General features: G+C 34.1%; 1 protein-coding gene across 2 annotated transcripts in view; it reads right to left on the bottom strand.

The window, feature by feature from the left end:
• Nucleotides 1-2210: 2210 nt before the first annotated feature.
• LOC149772633 (uncharacterized) overlaps nucleotides 2211-18354 on the bottom strand; it is a 50203-nt gene continuing 34059 nt past the window's right edge. The window contains exons 6-7 of one of the 2 annotated variants that reach the window (XR_016417652.1): nucleotides 16994-18349; nucleotides 2211-16917 (exon numbers count right to left, since the gene is read on the bottom strand). Coding sequence is in view for 1 of the 2 variants with exons in the window: in XM_089947544.1 (XP_089803670.1) it covers nucleotides 17771-18349 (579 nt within the window). In the remaining variant the exon portion in view is untranslated. Of the gene's footprint in view, nucleotides 18350-18354 lie in introns of both variants that reach the window. The other variant, XM_089947544.1, reaches the window with a different exon arrangement.

Here is an 18354-nt window from a genome sequence, read left to right as displayed (position 1 = left end):
ATTTTGCGAGATCGACATTTTAAAAGTTTTGATTGTTGCTGTAACGCTTCAAATTGTTTATTATTTCAAATTAATCACTGTTTTCATACGAAAATCAATATATTTTTTATTTCATTAACAAATCTATTGTGTGGATGGATACCGTAAATGTTGTTGGAGTGGGTGTCTGTAGGAACAACAACGAACACTTCATCAGCTAGACCATGTTGCAGAGGTTGTTTTAGCTTTCAGACAAGGCAATTGTTCACACTGAATATTTGATTCGACGCTGTTTGCAACTCTATGAAGTTATTCCCATTACTACCCTGCCAATAATAATAATAAACCTGGGAGCCATTGACAAATCAGATTTTTTTGGTGTACTGATCGAGTAAAATAATGTATAATTATCAAAATATGTAACATATAGCAAGATATTGTGTCATCTCAATCCAATCGCTATTATTTATATAGGTCGCCATTGAAATTTAGTTGATTCTACGAAAATGGGGCTTAGTAGTTTAATAAAGATTAGGTTAAACTTGTCTCGTACGCTTCAATTAAGAACAAGCTTGTCTTATAAATCTATTTTCAAATTTATCATTCCGATCCCACACGGTCTTCATGAGATAATTCCGCTATTGTCAGAACATACAGAAATATGTATTACTTTTATTTAAAAAAAAGTATGTATTTATTTAAATTAAATATACTTTATGTATCATTATGTCATTTTAATTATTTTTATATCTGATTCTTTTAGTTCATTTTAAGATTTGATATTTTTTTATCTGACTTTACTTGAATTTCTTTAATTAATTCACTTGCATCTCAGTTTGTTTATGTTTAATTGTTCATGTGTTTCATTCAGCGTCAATTGATTGTGCCCTAATGTGGGAGAAGGAAAAGATGCTGACAACGTGGTTAACTCGAGATGCTTCCAACGCTAGTCCTTTGCATGTGTCGAACGTTTCCTGGTCAGTCAAACACACTGACTTTAATCGTGAATAGTGAACAGCTCCGAAATATGTGTATCACTGTAGCCATTTTGTCACATCATCATATACTAGTATTTATGTCACTGTATCATACTTAGTCTTTTTGTCACTACATCATACTTAATGTCTCTATTACTATTTCATACTTAAACTTTCTGTCACTGCATTAGTCAGTATTTTTTCACTGCTTTCTATTTAGTCTTTATGTCATTACTTCACACTTAGTTGTATTGTCACTACATCATACTTAATCTCTCAGTCTCTGCTTCATTCTTAGTGTTTCTGTCACCGAATCATACTTAATATTTATGTCACTGCATCAGATGTAGTCTTTATGTCGCTAAATTATACTTAGTCTTTATGTCACTGCTTCATACTTAGTTGTTTTGTCACTACTTCATACTCATTTTTGTCACTGCATCATACATAGTCTTTATGTCACTGAATCATACTCAGTCTTTATGACACTGCGTCATTCTTAACGTTTCAGCTACTGCTTCATGCTTAGTCTTTCTATCACTGTCATACTTAGGTTCTGTGTCACTGCATCGAGTTTAGTCTTTCTTTCTGTCACATAATCCGTAAACAGAACTAGACACATGACATTAGTAGTTTGCCATAAAACGTGGTAAACGTAATGGTCATGCTCTAAAGACGCACATAATGAAACATCGTTGTACTCTTTTAACATTATACTCATTTCCATAATGTGGGGTAGGGATGGAACGTTGTAGAGACCGGATTACTTATATACGAGCAAGTTATCCCATTATTCATTAAGTTTTAAATTAAAATGATGGTTATATTTAGTTACTTTCAATATTGGAAGAAAAGAAAAAATGTAAAAATATCAGATTATGATTATGATTTGGAATCTAGAATATGAAGCCCTTGAACTAATATATCTCCTAGTAAAAATGGCATTGCATTAATGACACAACATTCTTTACATACAGAGTGTAAGAATAAATTCAATCAACAGGTGAAACGTATACGCTCTCAATGTATGTATATAGAGGTTTGACTTAATGATGAACTTAAAATTGCGTATATAAATAACAAAGTGTTTCAATTTCAAAGAATGAAACACATTAAGAGTGTAGTTGTGTTGCATACGATTTTCAAAACAGCGAAAATTATCTGGTGGGATTATATTGTAGCTGTGTTGGGTAGGCGGTAGTTACATTGGGGAATTTGCTGGTAAAGCAAACAAACAAATGTCTAGGCTACATATATCTTTAATGGTTTATTTTCACTGTACCAAATTCAAATTAAAAAGCTCTATCTTACCATTTCTGCATCTGTATACCTATCAGCCTAGCGGACTTCACATGAGACATCCAGATATCATATTTCAATAATTTTGTTTCTGGTACACAGATCTGTGTTTCCTACATTAAACTAAACTTTTGATATCTCACTAATGAGTTGTCTATAAGTTGATTTGAAAACATAAATGGTTATAATGCATCTAATCAGACTCATGCTCATTGTCAACCTCTTTCTCAAAATATAAATGTGAAATAAATATAGTTTATGTGTAAGAGTTGCCAAAGATTGTCAGAGTTCAAGTATAAAATACATGTTTCTTTAAAATCTATATATAAGCAACTGTTGCTAATTTGAGAAACTTAATCTACTGTAGTGTCTCTAATACCATCGGCATTTTCAGAATCTAAATCTAATTGTAAGTCATGTAAATAATCATTTAATTAATTTGCATAAACATAAATCCCTGTTCTCACTTACATCGGCCACAGAGCTAGACCTGTTAAACCAAATGATTGTCCATAAAGCCATGGGGTGAGTGTGTTGTAAAGATTCTGCTTGTATTAGTTTGGACTGCAGAAAATTTTTTCAAATGTGGATTCTGTTCGATATGATTATGTACAAGACTAGAAAACTAGAAAACAGTTAAATCATATAAAAAGTCCCTACTACAGCTATCTGAAAATAACTGTAATAGTTCTAGAGAATGGTATTGAACAAACATGCTGATAAGTTATTAACAGGCAAAATATATCTGTTTTAAAGAGCATTTATATTTTGTACGATGAAAATACTATCTTAATGATGATTAATACTATTTGTAATATGACTAATGCTGTTTAAAATATGACTAATACTATTTTGATGTATATATAAGTTTTACTTAATGAACTTCAAATGGTATTCCTTAATTACATGTTGTTATAAATTGCAATAATGTAAATCGTTAGTTGTATATAACAGTATTGAACATATATCATGTCAATAATTGTATAACTAGAAACTCTCTCTCTCTCTCTTTCTATCTATTTATATATATATATATATATATATATATATATATATATATATATATATATATATATATATTCTGTATGATACCTTATACTATTTGTACGATTAATAATACTATTTGAATGATGATTAATACTATCTCCATGATGTCTAATACTATTTGTGTGATGAATAACACCATAGGGATTGTACATAATTATATAGATATTATACTTTCCATCCCATTACGCACTTTTGACGGTATATTTTTAGAAATGAATGTGTGATACATTTGATCATTTGTAGAATACGTGAAGCTGAATTAGGGTTAAACCTAATGGACAAATCTTCGATCGTGCTGCTTAAAAAGCAGTCTGGAAGGTTAAGATCAGTGATTGGTAAATAGTGTACTCGCTATCTAAAAGACGTGCTCTTTCCAGCAGGTTTCCTTATTTATTCAAGTCATTTGTAACTGGCCATTGTTGTCGACGTGTCCATGAGTAGAGCATGATGTTCATAGCAAATTTTGTTTGCTGCAAAAGGGACAATAAGTCATCCAATTAAAAGGGCATGCAATTTGCTCACCCTGCATGCAGAGGATACAGCTATCAGGAAACATGTTTTATATAATGGTAGCTTCAGTGGAATGTTGGCTAAAGTCTTGGACTTATTTGAGCTAAGCCATGTTAGAACCCAGGACAAAATAGATAAATGATTTTGGTAAATGCAAATCCAAAATTAGCTAAAAAATCCGACAGGTCTTTATCATGTCTTCCATGATGTCTTAATGTGTCAGAAATCACTGAATGGTAGCCTTTGATAGTAATTGGAGCCTCCTGTCTTCTCCTCAAAGAGACGGAACAAGTGGGTCAGTTGGGTTTTCAGACACTCAAAGGGACGAAGTTTTTGATTTCACACCATTAACTGAACACACGCCATTATCCCTTATAAGCTCTCAGAATGGAGGGCCTTCTTACACGCTACATTCTCTCAAGAGGTTTAAAACATTTGTCCCACAATAATGACCAAACAGAAAACATACATAGATCTGTTGCAGAATTGATGATATCTGTGACCCAATAACTCTTATCTGTGAGAGGCTATCAGAATTATTCTGCAGTTTTGATCTCATAACTGCTGGTTATTTTCGGCACTAAAGTCATAGCAAGATAAACAAAGGCCCAGAACCCTACCTAGCTGATAGGCAGTGCATCCACAACCCAACAATCTGGGCCTGGGACTTGGAGATGATGGTAGGAAGCAAAAAACGCTATCCCCAGAAGCACCTAAAGTACGCAAATCCGAAGAAAGATTGTTAAGTTCTTCACTCCAGCATGGAAACAGCCCAGTTAGAACACATGTCATATGACTTGGTACCCCCATTTGGAGAGGTAGGTCACCATAACAAAATAGTTGTCTGACATAATGTGGACCATTTTGCTTATGAGACTATCATTCCCGAATTGGAGGCAATTTATGACAGCCATTATATCTAGAAGGTTGGTGTGGAGACGTTAATCCAATGGCTCCCAAGTGACAATGACCATAGCTAAGTCTGGCAACAGATGGGCAACCTTTTTTGATTTGGGCTCCTCCAGAGAGCTCCCTTACGTTGGTCAACTCTGGTTGTGCCACTGATCCGGGAATGATTGTACATCAGGCATGATCAAGGGAACCATATAAAGGGTGCCACGGAAATAACACTGTCACCTGTAAGGGACACATAACAAGATGACCAAGCAGCATAAAGACTGCTGACACATTGAATAATCTGATGAGCTGCAATAAATCTCAAGCTGAAATCTATTCCAGAACTTGTTAGAATGGGACCCATCTAGCTCTATTATTGTGACATGATTGTGTGGAAGCCATATCCAATTGATGTTGCTGAAATTTTCTATAACCAGGTAGACAAAACTCTGGGATGGATGAAGGCTGGACAAATCTTCGATCGTGCTGCTTAAAAAGCAGTCTGGAAGGTTAAGATCAGTGATTGGTAAATAGTGTACTCGCTATCTAAAAGACGTGCTCTTTCCAGCAGGTTTCCTTATTTATTCAAGTCATTTGTAACTGTCAGAGTATCTTAATTTTAGTGTGTGCAGCTCAGATTTAGTAAGGAAAAACGATGTAAACTTTATATAAATTAAGAATGAAATTGTGTATAATTAACAACTTGTGTGTCTTCTTTTTGCCTTGAATCCTCTTTTCGTCACTTAAGGCCTTTTTTCTCGTCACTTGCATCTTTCTTTTTCTTCACAGTGACTTATATTGCACTGGTGTAAGATTCATTCACCACATTTACCGTGCTGAGAGCATCTTACCATATGCTTTCCACAAATAGAAAAGTTTAAGAGTTGTCTGCTCGCTAAGGAAACTGTCATTGTAGTGTTAACATTTATGATATTCCAACTTATTGTTGTTACCGAATTATATGATGTAGGGGCAAGATGTGAGAGAGACAGGGATGTATTAATGTGATGGGAAGAAAGGATAAGCGGTGTTAATTTTACCTCTATATTTCCATTGCATATTAGCATTTATGCCGATAAAGATGTGTAGATTGTTTCCTCCATTTCTTTACAAGGTTTTATCACTATATTATATACATATACATAAGATATTGTCTTAGATAATTCGGACAAAGTGTAAATCTAAGTAAAAAAAGATATCTCTAACATAACCGGGATTTAACAAAACTTTACATGGGTAGCAGCAGAAAATAATTGATTTCATATAATTATATGTAAACATACACGATTCAGGGAAAATATGGGGGTGTGAGTGTGAAATGAATATGAGTAATAATTGTGGCTGCGAGTGGAGGAGAGTACATCCACCGAAATCAACATAGTATAAATTTACAATATCACATATTTCTATGTTACAACTGTGAGTAATTAATTGCGTAAAGAGATTTCATTTTGAATATTGCTTCATTATTTACAGACCTCTCTGTAAGTGCAATAATGTCAAATCGCTGTTGATATTTTAGTGGCTAATGTACCCTCTAATTAATTATGCAGCTTGGTTAGCACAGATGACATAAGCACAGCATACTGCGAACCTTACAGTGAAATTAAATAAGGTGTTCTGCCTAGATTTGGTTAGCTTTGTTTGACACTGCCACTCTGTATGTTAGATCTAACAAAATATGACTGGTTTTTGGATTACTGCTAATGACATAATAAATAGATTGGATGGACAGAATAAGATTTTGTTCTCTCTAATTACCAAAAGTGACCCATGCTTGCCAAAATTGTATTCTTTTGACAAAGGACTTCAGCATTACACAATAAGGCAATATTTTATGAGTGTTCGATATACACTCTTGAAATAATTACTTAAATATTGTTTATTTGTCTGATATGATCAGCTGTAAATATGAACTGACCATGAAATGCAAATCAGCACAAAAAGTTAGCCCTTACTTTATCATAACTTTAGATTATATAAGGTAAGTGCTACAATACGTGGAGAAATATTAAACATGTAAGCAATAGGGGTGAAATGATTTATCAATATATCGATGAAATTATTCCTTTTTAATATATATATATATATATATATATATATATATATTGATACAGGAGGTTGATCAGCATTAATATTTAATTACTATTATATGCTCATTTTTTCTCCCATTAACTTTACATTGTCAGACTCGTTCAATATTCCCTGATACTGAATGTGTGCGACAATACACATATAGCATTCACGTGAATAGAGGAACTATTTTCTATTGTAAACAAGCAATGATGCAGATGTCAGCGCTTTTGATTTGTAAACAAATCATATACACTCGTGTAAGAGGCTCTTTATGTTGTGGTTGTTTAAATTTGTTTCTGAATAACTAAAACATGTTTCGTGGACTGCAAAAAACCCAGCTGTTTTGGCACATTCCGCGTTGATATAATGTTACGGATTTAGTCTAGCTATATTATATAAAAGACGAAGACTAGGTCCTTACAAATAGCATACAAGTGCAAGGCATATACCGTCTTCTTTATATGGTGATAAGAATGGCAAAATAAAATATACTTACAGTTTTACGTCCTGAATCTCCTCAAAATGTTTTTTCTTAATTCTGCAAATGCGAATTACATGGGCCATGTCATAGGTTTTCAATCTGGCTTACACATTTCGAAATTGTGCTATAATTTCGATGATAAGTGCAATTGCATCCTCCTTATTGCACTCAAAATGAAATAAGCTTTTAATTCCATAGCATCTTTTTGATAATTGCAATTGAAAGACTTCATATTTTCCCACGTTATGATTTCAAACATTTATTGACAGAAACAGAAACACATTTGCAGATGTAAACACGCTTCTCCCCCGCCACTTCAATCCGATGTATTTCATGTATAATTTGCACAGATGAATCCAATCCAAAATCACAAACTTTCGTTGAATCGAAACAAAATACCAAAATATATTCAATCCATATCAGATGGAAAAGTTGTTGCAATGCGCATTCATTCACAATACGACTGCAAATTTCAATTTTAACTAGACACGCCATTTTTTCGAAAGTTATGTCGAGCGTGCGACAAAGTTCAAATTTATTTGGTGGAGTTATGTACACATTAATAATGATGTCATTGTGTAATGACAAATCTGCGCTTGTGTATTTAGTTTGGAATATGGCATTCATTTATTTAATTTGTTTCTTGTAGTTTATATAATTAAATCTTAGGTAGAATAAAAAAATGAACATATAATAAAAAGGTTACTGCATTTGTATAGGAAAATATGAACTCATTTTGTCCGAAGGATATACTGCACTCACAAGCTCGTGCAGTATTCCATCCCAAAACTCGTTCATTTTTTTTTGCCATACAAATGCAGTAACCTATAAATATTCAGCAGTCATAAATAATTTTGTTATTTACCTCTTTAATCATTAAATTGAGAATTTACTTTGTTCAGCTATTGCAGGTACTGACACTCATTTTTGCCTGTAAAAAAGAATAACCTATTTACAACACCTGCTCGCCAAATGCAAACTAAGCAAACTAAAAGAGGGTGACGCAGTCCATGCTGGTTCATCCACCATCTTGCTGATTCTGTGTTAATTATCTTATCCCATTTGCCAAGACAACATACAGGAGATATTTCAAATGTGTCACCCTATGTGGTGAATTATTTTAGTTATAATGCAGTAATATGTTACACTTAATTATGATTGGCAATTAGCATCTGTTTCAATCCACTGTAAACAATAGAAAGCAATCAGAATGTCATTTAGCTTGGTTCTTGTGTAAGTTATGCACCTGATTAAATGAGGTTGCTTGAAATAACCTAAAGGTTTGATTTAAAATCACTAAAAACTAAGCAGAAGTCTGTTTATAAGTAGTTTTGCTTTCTTGCCTTGGATGAGGATGGCATATAAATAAATGCTATTTCTATGAATTTCAGACAAACCTGTATACTTGAAATAAGGCCAATATGTAAACACATATACATGGGCATGGAGTGTTTTGTGAGAAAAGCATACTGAATTATGGGTTATATTAATACAAACTATAAATCTAATGTTTGAACTGATAACATTTAACATATGAAACCACATTTGTAAAGTATATTATGTTTTTCTGAGAATACTTACCTGATCATATTAACATTAGGATATAAGTCTACTAGCTTCTGAGCCCATCTCTTGTAAAAATATAAAAATCATCTTGGTTCTATTTAATATAGTCAAAGGGCAATAACTCTTGTATACTGGCCCCTCTTACCACCACTAGGTGTGGCTAGATTTTAAGCGGAGCAAGATGTGATTACAGATACTTGCATGGTGGGATGGTTGGAAGGGATTTTAAGTAATGTGATCAGGTAAGTATTCTTAGAGAAACATAATTTACTGTAAATTTTCCTTCAAATACATTCCCTGATCACATCAACGTTACAAAAATAAGTAATGAGAGGAGGGCATACTGTGCCTTTGCGCTCTTCCTTTGGTATCCTGCTAGGTAAATATGACTGGATTCCCTAATTGAACAAGAAACTGTTATCCTGATAAGCAACGTAGGCCAGGTTCTTGCATGGCCATTGTTGTCGACGTGTTCATGAGTAGAGCATGATGTTCATAGCAAATTTTGTTTGCTGCAAAAGGGACAATAAGTCATCCAATTAAAAGGGCATGCAATTTGCTCACCCTGCATGCAGAGGATACAGCTATCAGGAAACATGTTTTATATAATGGTAGCTTCAGTGGAATGTTGGCTAAAGTCTTGGACTTATTTGAGCTAAGCCATGTTAGAACCCAGGACAAAATAGATAAATGATTTTGGTAAATGCAAATCCAAAATTAGCTAAAAAATCCGACAGGTCTTTATCATGTCTTCCATGATGTCTTAATGTGTCAGAAATCACTGAATGGTAGCCTTTGATAGTAATTGGAGCCTCCTGTCTTCTCCTCAAAGAGACGGAACAAGTGGGTCAGTTGGGTTTTCAGACACTCAAAGGGACGAAGTTTTTGATTTCACACCATTAACTGAACACACGCCATTATCCCTTATAAGCTCTCAGAATGGAGGGCCTTCTTACACGCTACATTCTCTCAAGAGGTTTAAAACATTTGTCCCACAATAATGACCAAACAGAAAACATACATAGATCTGTTGCAGAATTGATGATATCTGTGACCCAATAACTCTTATCTGTGAGAGGCTATCAGAATTATTCTGCAGTTTTGATCTCATAACTGCTGGTTATTTTCGGCACTAAAGTCATAGCAAGATAAACAAAGGCCCAGAACCCTACCTAGCTGATAGGCAGTGCATCCACAACCCAACAATCTGGGCCTGGGACTTGGAGATGATGGTAGGAAGCAAAAAACGCTATCCCCAGAAGCACCTAAAGTACGCAAATCCGAAGAAAGATTGTTAAGTTCTTCACTCCAGCATGGAAACAGCCCAGTTAGAACACATGTCATATGACTTGGTACCCCCATTTGGAGAGGTAGGTCACCATAACAAAATAGTTGTCTGACATAATGTGGACCATTTTGCTTATGAGACTATCATTCCCGAATTGGAGGCAATTTATGACAGCCATTATATCTAGAAGGTTGGTGTGGAGACGTTAATCCAATGGCTCCCAAGTGACAATGACCATAGCTAAGTCTGGCAACAGATGGGCAACCTTTTTTGATTTGGGCTCCTCCAGAGAGCTCCCTTACGTTGGTCAACTCTGGTTGTGCCACTGATCCGGGAATGATTGTACATCAGGCATGATCAAGGGAACCATATAAAGGGTGCCACGGAAATAACACTGTCACCTGTAAGGGACACATAACAAGATGACCAAGCAGCATAAAGACTGCTGACACATTGAATAATCTGATGAGCTGCAATAAATCTCAAGCTGAAATCTATTCCAGAACTTGTTAGAATGGGACCCATCTAGCTCTATTATTGTGACATGATTGTGTGGAAGCCATATCCAATTGATGTTGCTGAAATTTTCTATAACCAGGTAGACAAAACTCTGGGATGGATGAAGGCTGAGTAATCCAAGTTCACAAGAAAGCCTCAGTGATGTAAAAGTTAAAGGAGGTGATTACCGCCTTGGGGTAACACGTACTGAATGTTTTTGGATTACGTCATCCAGATACTCGGTCGCAAATGCATGTGAAGTCTACCGGTACAGGGTAACGACACTGTCCATCATCTTGTTAAACCCCATGGGCACTGAGCGAGTAAGCCACGTCACGATAAGCGAACCGAAGGACTTTTGTGACACTGGGTGGAAGGCATATCCAGTTTTGGATCCAATGAATCCAATAAAAGCCTCATGTGTCCTGACTTACAGACTCTATGGCTCAGCTCGGACAAGCAGTGGGATACAAGCCACATGGTACTGCAAAGGGCATTTGTACATGCATAGAATGATTCCTGCATGTCTTCTTTCACATTGATCTTATTTACACTTCATGGGCATGTTTAACTGGAATGACAAGATAAAATAAATGAAGAAAAAATGTATAAACAAACAAACACCATATAACGCATGCACTGCATGGTATTGGTGAATTATATTTTGAACACACAAGGCACGACTCATGCATGTCTTCCTTAGCCTTGAATTTGTTACATTTATTATACTTCGTCCACAAGTTTCACTGAAACGTTATGAAACAAAACGCAACAATAACGTATAAATTACTGATACAGCTTGTTAATAAAACACTAAGACAATACTTGATAATGGGTGAGCGAGAAATAGGTAGTGTGTCTAAAACCATTAATAGCAAAGCTGATGTGCAAAGATGTGAATTACATTAACACTTGTTGAATGATATCATGGTTGCCAATATGGGATAGTGAGTCTTAAACGACTAAGTCCATAACTGACAAATTCATCCCAAAACTCTGCAGAATATGTAAAATTAATGCATACCACCTGTTCTGTAATGAAGAAACTACATAAAAACTCCAAATCTGGCAGTGGCTGCTGATAGTTTGTTAAAAATGTCTTGGAATGTTTGGGAGGTAATTCTGTTCTTGTTTCAACATGAGAGTGAAGCTTAAAAAACTAGTGATACCTGATGGTGCCAAGTGAGGTACTCGGCAAGAGTTATTGCCCTTTGTCTACATGACATATATAGCAAAAGACTATTTTTGTATTTTCGTCCTGCACGATTAGGGCTGTAGTAGTCTTGTATCCAAACAGTAATATGATCAGGGAACGTATATGAAAGATAACAGACAAATTATAACAATAATACGTTAAATATAATCAACAAACAATAAAGTATTTTAATAATGAAATACAGCAATACCATTTTAAGGTGTCATTAACTTTTATGGTTTGTTTTGACAATGAGATTACTGGCAAACAACTGAAACACACAAACAATAACTGAGTTTTATGTACAGAACATTAAATTTATCCCAACATTGCATATAAGAGATCGGTAGGTGGCATGCATCACAGGTGCACAAACAACACAAAGTCTAATTGGGAAATGCCTACTTTTAAGCTCTAGGTTACTCATTTGAGACCTTAATGATATAAGAATATATTCCAAATTTTATCAATACTTGATCATAAATATAGCCCTACCAAGACCTGTAACAAAGCTAACAAATTTGATGCAACTTAATAAAAGAAACAGTCACTACACCTCTCCCTCGATAACTTGTTCACATCTGGGTCAAAAAACATAGACCACACTATAAGTGTGGGCGCGAGTTAACGAGTTATTGCTGAAAACTCCGCTAGACATGCAGATAATGATGGGTTTTTTGGGGGGTGGGAACTGGGCTGTTTAATGATTGAATCCTCATTTTATAATCGTGTCAAGAATAATTGAAAATAAAGCGCATTTTCTGATGAAGTTTTTCGTTATTCTGATTAATTGCATTTATTATCAAAATCTCCAACATCCGAATGTTCGATAACATGATTGCAACTGGTTTCAACAACCAACATGATACGCAAAAACATTTGTGTATTACGTCACACCTTTTGTTTTGTTGATTAGTCTGGTTCCGGAGTGGTGTGTAATAGTAGTTTGTGAAAGGAGTCTACGAAGCAGGGAACCAACTGTTGATATACTACCAAACATTATTCCTTTTGATAAAAATATACAACATTTCGTGAGACAATCATCTACGTTAGAATGACACATAGCTGTTATGGTAGAATGACAAATTAATTTTACATTTAATTACAAGAGGACACATTGCATTTATGATGATTACACTTAAAAGGAACTGAAATATAGAACTAGTACACACATTCCAATTGATACAAAACCATTTAATTGGTTTTTATTTATTAAAGTACTGCCTCCACTAGGTGTGAGTGACATTCTCAATGATCAAAATTTCCTTGAATATCATTAATTACGGTCTACTAAGAATGTCGTTTGGAACAAAAATGGAACATATTATATGAATTCTTTTTAAAGTTAATATTTCATAATGTTGAATAAAATCAACCGTTGTCGACGATAAAACGAGTGATATATCAGTTTCCCTTATCGATTTTGACTGCGATTTTCTTCAATTTCAACAAATATGAATAATATTTTTTGGTATTTTCTTGTTTAAAAAATGTGATCCACGCCTGAGCCCGCAATTTAAGCAGGTTCAAGAGTTATCAGGGGACGAGTTATCGACGGAGTAGTGTACTTTCCCTTTTATTTCCTTTTATGCAAGATTTCTCTTCACAGCACATTTTGTGGATATTAATTCAGAATATCACAATGCTAATGGACCAAGATGGAAAATTATCAAGTCTATTCTACAAATAGTCCTGTAGACCCGTTAAACAAATATACCTAATATATATTATGCAAAAATACATAGTTTATTAAATCAAAATACCTATAGTCTATTAAACAAATGTACCTAGTATGCAGGTATTGTCTATTAAACAAATACAACAATATTTTATTATATAAAATCAAAATATATTCTGTTATACAAATATAACTATATTATATTAGCCATAACGCAGGGACCTGATTATGGCCACATGCAGTAGTGTTTCTTGATATGTGACTATTTGCAACTCTGGAACCTAATTATTGACATTCACAGTAGTGTCTCTTGATATGGAATTGTTCACAGCACTGGGTGATAGTTATCAGTCATGTACAGTAGTGTCTCCTGAGGTGGGATAACTGACAATGCCATATACAGTAGTGTCTCCTAAGGTGGGATAACTGACAATGCCATATACAGAAGTGTCACTCGAGGTGGGATAACTGGCAATGTCAGTTCCTAATTAAAGCCACATACTTCAGTGATTATTGGCATAGGATCATGTATTATGATGGCATCTTTGCTGGTGTATGTGATAGAATCAAGCATTTCTCTTCCATAAGAATAGTACCTCTTATGGGACAAACCTGAAAACACATACAGTTCTTGTCATAGGTACCACTTTAAAATAAAACTCATATAGACTGCTAGAATGTAACAAAGTAGGTTACATGTCTCACATCAGTTATACACTAGAACTGTGATACTGTGCATTTTACAAATATGTAATTAATACAAAATGTATACTTTCATATGATGTATGAAAAGACATTTTGTTTTCTATCTCATTTTCCATTCCAATGTTCAATATAATAGGTACAGTAAGAGAGAGAAAGAGACACAGAGAGATAGAGACAGACAGACACACAGATATACATATCTATATCATTTTGTCTGTTGAAAATAAAGTTCTCCTTTCGGGTACTTTGAAATTCAGACACAAATTTCGTAGTTCCATTTTGCAATATCGACTTCCACTGACATCAAAGTAATGTAGATTTCATAGTATATTTGGCAAAATATTTAATTGCACAGGCATAACATTATGTAGATGATGTAGTACAAATTGGCAAAATACTGATTTACAAAGACTTCAAAGCAATGCAGATGTCATAGTACTGTTGGTATAACAAACCTTTCCTGCCACATACATCAAAGGAAAATGTGGTAATAATATCATTTGCCAAAGAATCCACATGCACAGACATCAAAGTAGAGTAGATAACAGAAACACACATCACTGGAAAAACCTGTATGGCCATGAAGGAACATCTGCTTAATGTCTAAACAAGAGAAGTTGTTATCCCCTTAAAAATAAAGAACCTTTCATTAATTACAGTATTAAAAGAAGTAAACATTAAACACTTGGCATTTTTATTAAAAAAAGAAAACCATCCCTCTCTTATGATGAATGGTGAATTTGAAGAATGCTTTAATCATGCAGTTGAACAAGGTTGGAAAATGAGATTTTATTACCACTGTAAAAACAAATGATAAAATATTATGTGCATATGATATGAAACACTATTTAAAACTATGTGAAACTGTATTAAAAATTTGAAATATTATGCTTGCATGATACAAAACACTGTAAAAGAATGCATGTCCTAGTATAGGCATATAATATGACACTATAAACTGTGATATAATAGTATATGCATAAGAGTTTAACATGGGATTGATTATGTACATATAATATGACACTTTACAAAATTATGGTGTAATATTAGAAGCATATGAGTTTAAAATGGGATTCAGTATGTGCATATTATATGACACTGTACAAAACTGATATAATATTATATGCATATGGGTATTAAAATGGAATTCAGTAGGTGCATATAATATCACACTTTATTATATGCTCATTTTTTCCCCGTTAACTTTACATTGACAGAATTGTTCAATATTCCCCGATACTGAACGCACTTGACAATACACATATAGCATTCACGTGAATAAAGAAACTACTTTCTTTTGTAAATAAACAATGGACTCAGACGCCAGCACTTTGGTTTGTAAACAAAATCATGCACACTCGCGTAAGAGGCTCTTTACATTGAGGTTGTTTATTTATTTCTGAATGAACTAAAACATGTTTCGTCAACTGAAAAAAAAAAAACCAGCTGTCTTGACATTTTGCGTTGATACAATGTTACGGATTTAGGCTAGCTACCTTGAATAAATGACGGATTAGATCCTTACAAATAACAAGGCATATACTGTTTTCTTTAGCTGGTGATAAGAATGGCAAAATAAAATATACTTAGTTTTACATCCTGAATTTCCTCAAAATGTTTTTTTCTTAATTCTGCAAATCCGAATTACATGAGTCATGTCATAGGTTTTCAATCTGGATTACACATTTCGAAAGTGTGCTGTAATTTCGATGATAAGTGCAACTGCATCCTCCTTACTGCACTCAAAATGAAATACACATTAAATTCCATAGCGTCTTTTTGAAAATTGCAATTGAAAGACTTCATATTTTCCCCACGTTATGATTTCAAACATTCAGTGACAGAAACAAAAACACATTTGCAGACGTAAACACGCTTCTCCTGCGCCACTTCAATCCGATGTATTTCATGTATAATTTGCACAGATGAATCCAGTCCCAAATCACAAACTTTCGTCGAATCGAAACAAAACACCAAAATATATTCACTCCAGATCAAATGGAAAAGTCGTTGCAATGCCCAGTCATTCACAATATGACTGCAAATTTCAATTTTAACTAGACATGCCATTTTCTTTCGAAAGTTATGTCGACCGCGCGACTAAGTTCAAATTTATCTGGGCGGAGCTATGTGCGCATTAATAATGATGTCATTTTGTAATATCAAATCTGCGCTTGTGTATTTAGTTTGGAATACGGCATTCATTCATTTACGTTGTTTCTTGTAGTATATTTTGTTTATATAATTAAACCTTAGGTTGAATAAAAAAATGAGCATATAAAAAAAAGGTTACTGCATTTGTATGGGAAAATATGAACTCGTTTTGTCGGAAGGATATACTGCACTCACAAGTTCGTGCAGTATTCATTCCGAAAAACTCGTTCCTATTTTCCCATACAAATGCAGTAACCTATAAGTACAAAACTGATGTAATATTATATGCATATGAGTTTAAAATGGGATTCAGTATGTGCATATTATATGACACTGTACAAAACTGTGATATAATATTATATGCATATGGGTATTAAAATGGGATTCAGTATGTGCATATAATATGACACTGTACAAAACTGTGATATAATATTATTTGCATATGAGTTTAAAATGGGATTCAGTATGTGCATACAATATAACACTGTACAAAACTGATGTAATATTATAAGCATATGAGTTTAAAATGGGATTCAGTATGTGCATATAATATGACACTGTACAAAACTGTGATATAATATTATTTGCATATGAGTTTAAAATGGGATTCAGTATGTGCATACAATATAACACTGTACAAAACTGATGTAATATTAGAAGCATGAGTTTAAATTGGGATTCAGTATGTGCATATAATATGACACTGTACAAAACTGTGATGTAATGTAAGAGTATAAGCATATGAGTTTAAAATGGGATTCATTATGTGCATATGACACTGTACAAAACTGTGATGTAATATTATAAGCATATGAGTTTAAAATGGGATTCATTATGTGCATATAATATGACACTGTACAAAACTGTGATGTAATATTAGAAGAATATGAGTTTAAAATGGGATTCATTATGTGCATATGACACTGTACAAAACTCATATGTAATAGTATATGCATATGAGTTTAAAATGGGATTCAGTATGTGCATATAATATGACACAGTACAAAACTGTTGTAATAATATGTATATATGATATGATAACACTGTACAGAAACTGTGATGTAAATTTATGTGTATATAACATGACATACTGTATGGAACTGTGATGTGAAATTGTGTGCATATAACATGACATACTGTATGGAAGTGTTAGGTAAATTTATGTGCATACAACACGACATATTGTATAAAATTGTGATGTAAAATTATGTGCATATAACATACCACTGTTACATAATCCAATGAAGGATCCAAAAAGCTTACAAATTTAATCCTATACAAATAAATAGAATGGTAAAGCTGCAATGAACAGGAATACCCATTTTCCATGATAAATTGTATTCATGCCCTGCCATGATATAATGCGCATTGTACTTATACGTTGTACCTATTGCTCATGCTTCATGATTTTCATTTGTAGCTAACAGGCCTCATAGATGGAGATCACCTGTCTCTTTTGCTTCTCCAACTCTTGGCTGTACACATGCCCACCAATTACAACTTCAATGTCACGAATCACAGCTTCAAATTTGTTCCAGTAATCCTCTAAATCTTGTTGACTAATCTTTCCATCTGGGGAATGACCACTAATATGATTCCTATATGAACGAATTCGCTCCACACTAGCTCCTAGAGAGCTGTCCCTTGGTTGATCTTGTGGATCATTTCCCCAGCTTGTCACTGGAGTAGGAACTGTGCTGACATTTCGGATCAGAATATATAGCAAGGAAAGATCAAACTGGTCCAATGTTCCTGTTTTCTGCCCATGGGGGTCTGGGAAAACCAGCTGAATTTGATCAGGGTTAAGAAGTGGTCTTCCTTGTCTCCTGATCAGGTTGACTTTATTGGCTAGGATTGCCTTGTAGATGTCTTGATGTGGTGTAGGAACATGAGTGCGAAGTACTTCTCTCATGGCATTTCCACAAACCGTTACAAGAGCAACACAGAGACGAGCATGATTCATGTGCTCAGGTGTTATGGGTGCATCATGACCTTGTCCCTGAA

This window comes from Sinohyriopsis cumingii, unplaced genomic scaffold (genome assembly GCF_028554795.1).
Source record: "Sinohyriopsis cumingii isolate HCF-2022 unplaced genomic scaffold, ASM2855479v2 utg001328l, whole genome shotgun sequence".
In the NCBI taxonomy this organism is placed as follows: domain Eukaryota; kingdom Metazoa; phylum Mollusca; class Bivalvia; order Unionida; family Unionidae; genus Sinohyriopsis; species Sinohyriopsis cumingii.
The sequence above is the reverse complement of the archived record's forward strand: the minus strand, read 5'-3'. Positions and strand labels throughout refer to the sequence as shown.